General features: G+C 28.5%; 1 protein-coding gene and 1 long non-coding RNA gene across 2 annotated transcripts; both read right to left on the bottom strand.

Moving 5' to 3' along the window:
* Positions 1–773: 773 nt before the first annotated feature.
* LOC121222536 (probable aquaporin PIP2-5) lies at positions 774–2908 on the bottom strand. The gene is made up of 4 exons (XM_041103523.1): positions 2479–2908; positions 2081–2376; positions 1423–1563; positions 774–1169 (listed from the first exon to the last, which is right to left on the bottom strand). The coding sequence occupies exons 1-4, from the start codon at positions 2768–2770 to the stop codon at positions 1050–1052; spliced, it is 849 nt and encodes a 282-aa protein (XP_040959457.1). The 5' UTR covers positions 2771–2908; the 3' UTR covers positions 774–1049.
* Positions 2909–8447: 5539 nt separating this feature from the next.
* Positions 8448–9138, bottom strand: LOC121222535 (uncharacterized). Its single transcript, XR_005919847.1, has 2 exons — positions 8993–9138; positions 8448–8676 (listed from the first exon to the last, which is right to left on the bottom strand). It is a non-coding gene; the product is annotated as an uncharacterized lncRNA (long non-coding RNA).
* Positions 9139–10525: the final 1387 nt, after the last annotated feature.

Genomic DNA, 10525 nt, shown 5'->3' with positions numbered 1-10525 from the left:
TCACTATTATGTTGCTACTATTTTATTGTTATAGAAAGAAAAAATTTAACGATATTTATAGTGTTCTAGTGACTATAAATGAAAGAGTGTAATTAATCAAAACTTATTTCTTTTTTATTATTGACAAAAAATTATAACTATTCAAATAATATTATTTGAATAGTTATGTCTAACCAAGAGATATTAAATTAATAATTATATCCTTTTTAAAGATATTATTATTTAGAAAAGACACATATTAAACGATGTCTCTATGAAGAGACATGAAAATTCTTATAAATAGGGGTAAGATTTCATTTAGAAATCATACCAGCAAGTTTTAAAAGTTCTTCCTATCTTTCCTCCCTTTTCTAATATTATTAGATTGTTCCATAAAAAGTTACTACAAAATTATTTTATAGAAATTGATTTTTTTGTTATGGACTATTTTCATCAATGCCAAACGAAATAATCATCACTTTATTGTATCTCGAGGTTTATTTCCTTGAAACTCATTTGCCCATCGAATATAGGTGGGTGAATAAAACCTTGAAGATAGTGACTTAATACACGCCTTAAAACCTGCTACTATTTTTTGTGTTTGCTGTTGAAGTTATTGTTCGTGTGTTCAAGATTTTTCTCACCAAAAATTTGTACTAATGAATACTAATTTTTTTATTAAAAAATAGTAAAAAGAATCTGTCAATGAGAAATAAGAGCTAAATTGAAGTGCTTGAATAATAAGTGCCAGTTGTGACATAATAAAGTAAAACAGATGGCCGATGATTTGAAACTAGTACAAAATAAGAAGCTAAATTAAAGTGCTTGAAAAGCCCCTTCCACCCCCACCACTTCTCAAAGAGTAGTTTATCTACATTTTCATGAAACCAATTTCTATAAAATTTTCCAACTTCCTCGAAGGGAAACTTTGAAGAAAAAAGGGAGGGCTCTGAAGGGACGGTTAAACATACACAAATCATAACAAGCAAATTCCCACATTATTTTCACAATTTATATATGTGTTTTTTTGGAGGGTTCTTCTAGAAAAGCATCGAGGAAAGGAAAATGAATCAAACATGGGTTTGGCTTCTGAATGAACCAAGAGCCTTAGCAGCTCCTGCCCTCAAGATGAATTGGTGGTAGAATGCTGCTATGGCTGCTCCAATCATGGGACCAACCCAGAAAATCCACTGAAAAAAGAATCAAAGTAAAGCATGTCAAGGGTAAATTAAGATAATGAATAATTAAAAAATGGATAATATAACTTTTAGTCATTGACCAGGGCAATTAAATCTATTTTGGTAGATAAACTTGGTAACTAGTCCATCAAGATTTAATGAGATGGCTGCAAAGTCATCAAATTTAAGAATATAGGGATGCATAATTGAATATAAAGATTTAAACAATTTGACCGATTTAAAAGTTGGTGAGAAGTATACTAACATGGTCATCCCAAGCTTTCTTGCTGTTGAAGATAACAGCAGCTCCAATACTTCTAGCAGGGTTGATGCCAGTGCCGGTGATTGGGATGGTAGCCAAGTGAACCATGAATACAGCAAATCCAATTGGGAGGGGAGCCAATACCTTTTTTAAACATAATTAACAAACTAATTTAACTGTTTTCCCATGCATATTATGTTCAATTAAAAATCTCTCAAATTTACTAAATAAGGAAACTAGTTAAAAAGAGACGTTGTTGATGAACAAGAAGGCACAGGAATGACGTTTTTTACTTTTGCTTTTTAACAAGGTTTTCACGTTGGTCTGAAAAAGACCAAGATTTTTATGACATAAAGCGTTGCCTTTTTGTCATGGAAAAAAAATAGACAGTAAAAATTTTGGTTTAATGGTAATCACAGCCATGATCGGCCAGCTCATCCCACTATTTCTTTTAACTACCTTCTCGTGTTAATAGGGTAGAAAAATCAGATTCACATCTTCATTATCTTTGGGTCTAAATGCAAATATTTTTTCTGTAATTAAAAACTTATTATATCATTAATTTAGATGGTCAAATAAAAGTGCAAATATAGTAACGATTTTATGTTGAAACTACAAATGAATTGCCATCTTTGAGAAGAGTAAATGTTAAGGTACTTACAGGGACATGGGAGTCTCTAGCCTTCCTCTTAGGATCAGTAGCAGAAAAAACAGTGTAAACCAACACAAAGGTTCCAATAATTTCTGCACCCAAACCAGTTCCTGTGCTGTAACCATCTGCTAGAGTGTTGGCTCCACCTCCATACCTGTTGTAGTATGCTGATTGGAATGCCTTAACCAGCCCAACCCCACATATGGCTCCCAACGACTGAGCCACCATGTATGCAATGGCTCGGATCAATGAGACCTTACGAGCCAAAAACAGCCCAAATGTCACTGCTGGGTTAATATGACCCCCTGTCGTACCATGCCAAGAGAAACTAAATCAATTAACCATTGAAATGTTATCATAGTATGTTATGAACTCCAAAATCCAAGAAAATGAACGGAATAACTTACCAGAAATACCAGCAGTGCAGTAAACAAGGATGAAGATCATGCCACCAAAGGCCCAAGCAATACCAAGAAGGCCAACACCAGAACATGCGTCAGGGGAGGTGGCAACTTGGCTCTTGTGACCAATCACAGTCAAGACTGTGATGTAAAGGAAGAGCATAGTTGCAATGAACTCAGCTATCAATGCTCTGTAAAATGACCATTTCTTAAGCTCTGAAGCATCAATCAATGGTGCTGGTGGAGGGTCAACATAATCCCTGGCATGGAAAGTGCTGTTCTCTCCTTCCTTTGCCATGCTTAGCTAGCAAGAAACTAAGAAATTAGCTTAAAGAAGGAAATAGTAGAGAGGAAGAGAAGATACAGAGTCTGCTTTTTTTTGAGAAAAAATGAGCAGAGGAAGAGGAGGAAGTGAGGGTATATATGGTGCTTGCTACACATGAGCCCTATTTTTTAATTATTTTCTATTTTTTATATGAAATTCATTTTTTTAAAGGGAAAGTATTTTTATTTATTTTATTTTTAAATTCCATGCCTAATGCCTTAAACTTCTCTTATCATTGCTTTATCTAAACCTTTCTACCTCTTGATCACTATTTTTACTTTTTAATTCCTATCCCAATCAATTATTAACTTTAAACTTAAGCCCTTTAATTTTAGTCCCATTTAAATTTAAAATTTAATCTTTTAATTTCGAACGTAAAATGGTTTGTGTATTTTCATAATGTTTTTAAATATTTAATATTTCCAACTTTTCAAATTAAAATACAATTTAATCTTTGTATTAATTTATAATTTCATAATTTTTTTAAAAATTAAATTAAAATTATATATTATAAATTTTAAAATATATTAACATATAAAACTATAACTTTCAAAGGGACTAAAGTTGAAGTTCTTCATTTTAAGGCTACTTACCCACTAACACAAAAGAAGAAATGTATTTGTACCATACCAATGAATATATATTTATTACATAATTTTTTTCATTCAAATATGATATTTCAATTTTAAATATATAAACTAATATCGATTGAAACAGTTGTTTAAATATGTAAAATAAGAAAAATGTGAAAGAAAAAAAGAATAAATGGAGTTGGAGAAGATAAGGGTTGGGGAAGTAATTGGCAGCAAGTGAGTGAAGTCAGAATGCAAGAGGTAGATATTGAGGCACTTGGAAATGCATGTAGTAGGATGTAAGCATTCTGTAAAGACAAGTGTAAGGTTTGGTTCTCATATCACTTCAGTTCTTTTTCAGGCAAAAGACCAAATTTCATCATCTTTAGTAATATTTCTCTTCATCCCTTTGCTTTTTTTCTTGAGAGAGAGAGAGATTCCTTTGCTTTTAACTTTACCAAAAGGTTATATATAAATGGGATGTTGTATTATTTATATTATTTTTTTAATAGTTTAATGGTATATTAATATTTTTTAATCTTGAAAAAGAGATCATATAAAATTGATTTATATTATTTTTTAATAGTTTAATATCGTATTAAGAAAAAGAATATCAATCTTAAACGAATGGGAAATGCATGATTATGGCTTCCTTTTTGGAACAACCATGTAATTTATAGAATAGAATTATTAATCTATATAAAAGAAATCATTCCAAATTTAAGAGTTTAATTTAGTAATATTTTTTATATTAAGATTTGAATTTTATTTTCAAGTTAAGCCTTGAATTTGGCATTTGTTTTCATGTTGATATCTGAACTAGATAATTATTTTCACATTGGAGAGTTAGAATATTTTTTGTCCAAATTAATCCCTAAACAAATCAAGGACTAACTTAGATAAAAAAAATTTTAAACCCCAATATGTGAATAATTGTCAAGTTTAGAACTTAACTTGAATAAAAAAATTTCAAACCCAATGATCAAGTTTAAGGTCTAATTTAAAATACAAACTAATCTCTCTATAAATAAATTCTCGTTGAAATTTCTCATCCAAATGCATCTTATTTTTTCAAAATTTTCTTTATTGGTTAAATTAGTATCTTTTTTAATCAATTTTACAAAAATTTAAAGCATAATCTTATTATTAAATAGATAATTAGTGAAAAGGAAAAATTTTACAAACTTAAAATGAAGATAATCTAATATCTTTTATTTTACTTATAAAAAGAGTTTTAATTAACTTTTTTAATTTTTATCAATTATAATAATAAAAAAAGCCACCTTAATAAAATTAACCTTTACTTTTATAGTATGGCTTTTAATCCACGCTTCACTCTAAGTTTCTGTACAATTTATATATTTAAAATTCAGTCTGCATATTTTTACTTTTAAAAATTTAGTCCTTCTGTTTTTTTAATTTAAAAATTCAGATCCAATTGTTAACTCCATTAAAATTTTTCTGTTAAATTTGATGGTATGATGGTCTAAAACTTAAAAGAAGTATCCAGTTAATAATGATGTCACGAAAAATGATATTATAATGAACTTGAATTTGATAAAAATTTAACCATATTAAAAATTCTTTAAATTTACGTGAACATTTTAATTAGAATAATATATTCAGATTAACTAATGATATTACAAACGTTGAGGTATCAAATTATATCAAAAATTAAAATATAAAAATCAAATATCAAATTTGAACATAATATAGAGGTCGTATTAAAATTATAATTTTCTAACTCGATTAACTCATAATAATAACTTACTATTACATATTTAGCATATGTTTATAATTAAATTAATTGTGCTTTTTACCCTCTTTCTAATTGCCAGTCAGTCATTTTGTCATGTCTCTCTTTTTGTTGCATTGGGTGGCCTTTCTTCTACTTGTTTTAACAACCCTATTTTTTTTTTCCTTTTTAACCTTAGAAGGCAATAAAATAAGGAGTAAGTTTCAACTTGTTTTATTTTTCTTCTTCCCATTTGTCATTACTATAACTATGAACATCCAAATAAGAATAAAGTTTCAACTTGTTCTATCTTTTTCTTCTTTCAACTGTCATTACTCATTACTATAAATATGAACACCACTATGGGATTTAAATAATGAGTGGGTGGAAGAAAATATATGGAAAAATAATTAAAATATAATATTTTTAACCCGTAAATATGAAACATAATGATAAAATACGTTACATATTACACTTTCAAAAAATAACTAATAAAAGCCGAAATAACTTACATATACCATAAATATTTCCACTAGAAAAAGATTATAAAAAATGAACAAGTTTGGGGGAAAATCACGTGAACCACAATTAGAGGGCAAGCTTAGGGTCAGCCAATGAAGGCTTTTCCAATTGGCAAAGGGTAAGGACAAGCCATGGTGCGCACCGTTTACGACCTGACTATATGTACAGCCTTTTTAAGGTCTCTAGTCAATAACTGTTTTTGTTTTTTGTTTTATTTTATTCTATTCTATGATTTAGAAAACTGAGAAATAGTGAAAATTAATAACAGGGTATATTATAAAAATAGTTATTTTTTTACTCCGGATTATATTTTAGTCACATATGTTTGAAACTGTTACATTTTAGTCACTTACGTTATCGTTTTGTTATGAAGTGGTCGCTCTGTTGTTAAATTTCATTACCTTCCTAATGACAACCCTACGTGGCAGTTCAAATGGGTTTTAAATACCAATTTAGATGTCCAACTAGGACGAGAATAATTTTAAATTAATTACACCTTAAACTGGAAAAAAACCATTCGTCTCCTTTTTCTTTTCCATTTTGACTGAAAAACTATTCTCATCCCAATTAAACATTCAAGTTTGTATTTAAAACCCATTTGAACTGCCACGTAGGGTTGTCATTAGGAAGGTAATGAAATTTAACAACAGAGCGACCACTTCATAACAAAACGATAACGTAAGTGACTAAAATGTAACAGTTTCAAACATATGTGACTAAAATATAATCCGGAGTAAAAAAATAACTACTTTTATAGTTTACCCTTAATAATAAGATAATGAATGTAACCATATATTTGTAAATTACCCTATAAAAATAGCCTTAAAAATAACTATTTTTATAGTTTCCCTGAACCCTCGTCTTCAACGTTGTGAACTTTACTGTGGGCGACCAAGCTCCACTTAGTGTATTCATATATCCGTCCATGAAATTAAAAATTCCAGGTTAAAATTATAATCAATATTTTATTTATTTATTTATTTTTATATTTTAAAATAAAAAATAATTTTTAAATTTCACGAGTAAAATTTTAAGGTGATATATTTAATTTAGGGTATAATAAAAATTAAAAATTAAAAATTAAATAAAGAGACTTGTGGCAATATTTAAACTCGTAGAATTAAAATATTTTATTACTAACGTATGAAATATTAACTTTTTAAAATAGACTTTAGATGAAGCTTGTAATTATGTTAACTTTATTCGGTGGAACTTTAGTTCTCATTCCTTATGTATTAAATGATAACTATTTATAAAACCTTTGAATAAAATAATATCATAAATTAATCGAACACCATTTAATTAAAAAAAGTTAAAAAAAATTATAAATTATAAATGTATTTATATTTTTTTAAAATAAATAACTTAAATTACAACTTCAAAGGAAGTCTTAAAATGAATGATTGGTTCTAAAATCTTTTGAGTGTGGGAATCTGATGCTTGTTTCATATATTTTTAAATTATTCATCATTAAATTTTGATTATTTTATATTTAAATTAAATAAAATTGATCATGTATAAAATTGTCTTCTTTAACAAATAATAATTTAAACCAAATTTTAAAAGTTTTATCCATTATGTATAAACAATAAATAGGTGTCATTTTAAATTTATTTTGCTATAAATAAGAATATATTTCATTTATCAATTTAATCGTATTTCATAATATTTAATTAAAATCATAATTATTTAAATGTATTGGTTCCAATCATCATGACGAGAATATTTATAATTATATTTATAACCTCTTACTCAATTTTTTTATTTAAAAGCAATATTGTTGTACTAAATACAAGAGTTGATAATGTCAAGAACCCTACTACATTGGGATATAATAACCTTAAAAATCATCCTTCACTATTTGTTAGTAAAAGCTTTAAAAATTTTATTAAAGGGAAAGAAGGATGGTTGTGGCTACCAGTCTACCTCCATATTGGATGGCAGAGTTTGAGAGAATCTTTAATCATAAGTTAATTGCTAATGCCCTTATTATTAACTTTCTTATTTTGTTTAAAACATATCTTCCTACCTTCTTAATTTAATATAAAGTTGACGATTAAATTTTAGCTCGATTAATATGGGTATCGTTATTAATATAGGATGACGTTGGTTCAAGTGTGCTGAAGTACATTATCCTCGTATTTATGGGTTGAGGAGGGACTATGAATAGTTCTAAATATTGTATAAAAAAATAGATATGAGATCAAAACTTATAATAAAATTATTAAAAAAATTATTCTCATCATCCAATTATAGGAATTAGGAACCCATCTTTTTTTTTCTTTTCCCCATTAGCACGTAAATGAATTTTCTTTTATAAGATAAAATAAAAATAGGGAATTTTGAGTCTTTAGCATCACATAATAATTTTAAGGAAAATTGCTTTATAATTTCTCAAGATCCCAAAAGAGATTGTGGATCCCATACTTGAAAGAAAGGATGATTGTGATTGGTCGGTTAGCCAGCTAAGCAACCTCCATAAGCACGTGGAAGCCCACCGAAGGTGACCCATTTTATCTTGTCTTTTTAATTAACTTTGTCAAAAATAAATAAATAAATATTATTTTAGAAATTAAAGTAAAAAAAAAAAGGGAATCCAAGCTCTTTTTTTTACTTCCCTTTGGATTCTAGGGGGCAATGCAATATGCAAGAGAAAACCAACAGTAAATTTTTGAAAAATTTAACTATTTTATAATCCAACAAGTTGGGTTTAAAATATATAAATAAATAAAATTGGGGTTTTGTTTTAATCTTCCAAAGCATTAGCAATGGCATCCCTCTAGTTTTTGTTGGGCGATTTGGAATTTACCGTTTGGTAACATGCATGAAAATAATAAATAATTTTACACATTTGAATCTATAGTGTAACAGGTCAATTTTGACCTAGGCCTAAAGACCCAAAACAAATGAAAATAACCCAAAAATTACAGCTCAAAGCCCAGTAAATTAAAATTTGTTTCAGCAAAAAAACCTAGCTGGCCGTCGCACGCCCCACGCATGCCCCTCTCCTCCATGCGTCTGACACCCCCACCACCAACACCGGCCATACCCTGCAAACACAAACAACAAAAAAGGCAGCCACAACAGAGGAATAGGAGCATTGTTTATTTGTTATTGTAATCGATTATAAAAGGGAAGGGAGAAATTTTGAAAAGGGGACGGATTGTATTTTGGAAAAGGGGGGATTTTGGTATAAAAAAAACAGCGTTTTGAAACAAAGAAATAAGAAGAATATAGATCGAATTCTGAGAAAGTTTTTAGGTGCGAATCTTTCGTTTTTTTTTCGTTATTTGGTTTTTATTTTATTTTATATATGCATTTGATAAATCAAAAATAAAAAAAAGGGAAAAGACGGAGAGTTCTTACCGTGGCGCCGTCGAAGTTCTTCTTCTCTCCGCCCAAATCGGAGTTGAGGAAGAGTGGCTCTTAGTTTCTCAAGCGGTGGAGAGAAAAAGAAAGGGGGCTAGGGTTTCACATGTTTGCTTTATTTTCTTAAAGAATGGCAGATTATAGTGATTTGAAGGTTTTATTTTTTTTAAATATCAAACGGCGTCTTGTAAAGGAAAGAGGGTTGTGCATTATTACCCTAATGGGTATTTTACACAGTTAGTCCCTCCAATTCTGTGACAGATGCGACGCACTCTTTTATTTCTTTTAATTTCGGCCACGTAATTTCTCGCCTGTTCCAATCTGGTCCCGTGCAAATCAATGCGCATACGAGATGGGGAATATTGCGCAACCGGTCCCCCATGCCCTCAGTGCCTTTTATTTCAGCTCCTTTACCACCTATTTCATATATTTGCAGTTTAGGACCTGATTTTTTTATTCTGTTTCAACCATGTCCTCGATATATTTAGTTTGTTGTTAATTTTTTTTTTAAAAAAAAATAGGCTATTTTATTATTATTTGTTTTAAGTCCTTACATTTATTATTTAAATTTGTTTTACATTAAACTCATCTATATTTTCATATATTTTTGAACTGTTTCTTTTATCATTTATGATTTTCTTTTATATATTATCTTATTCTAGATTGTTTTAGATTAACTAGTATTTGTCTCGAGTCTTATATTTTATTTATTTCAAATACATGTGTACATTTTTATTTTTATAAATACATACACGTTTATATCTTTACATTCACATATAATATATACATCTTAAATTTTTACATATATGCATACATTTTGTGAAATATATCTGTATGTAAATATTTTATATAAACATGTACTTATTTTCATATTTTTACAATTTGTATACATCTCCATATATACCTACATACATTTTATTTTCATGAATATAAATATACGTACCTTTTATCTATATTTATATGCATATATTCTTTATATTTTATGATCTTAAACTATGCATACGTCTATATATTTTTGTAATACACATACATACCTATATCTTATAATTTATATATTTATTATATTTTGTAATTTTAAAATATGTATAATAACATACATGTTTTATTTTATTTTATTTTTCTTTTACTCGATGTTTATTTATTAATTTGGCTACATGTTTATTATTATTTTAAAAGGACATTTTAATCCTATTTGCTTATTCATTTGTTATGATGCGATTGATCCTACTCTTATTTATTTATTTCATTGTTAATGTTTGTTTGTATTGTTTATCCTTAACTTGATGCATTCATTATTGTTTCGTCACACATGTTAACACCATGCATCAAAACCTTTTTTCCTAAATAAGGCAATATTTCGCGTTTGGAAAATTCGAGAAAACGTGCCCTAACGTGCTGGGTTTCGATTTCTCGTTCGACCAAATAGCCAAATATCCTTTTTAAACTTTCAAAACGAGGCAATGTTTTGCGTTTGGAAATTCGAGAGAACGTGCCCTAACGTGCTGGGTTTCGATTTCTCGTTCGACCAAA

This window comes from Gossypium hirsutum, chromosome D10, assembly GCF_007990345.1.
Source record: "Gossypium hirsutum isolate 1008001.06 chromosome D10, Gossypium_hirsutum_v2.1, whole genome shotgun sequence".
Taxonomy (NCBI): Eukaryota; Viridiplantae; Streptophyta; class Magnoliopsida; order Malvales; family Malvaceae; genus Gossypium; species Gossypium hirsutum.
The sequence above is the reverse complement of the archived record's forward strand: the minus strand, read 5'-3'. Positions and strand labels throughout refer to the sequence as shown.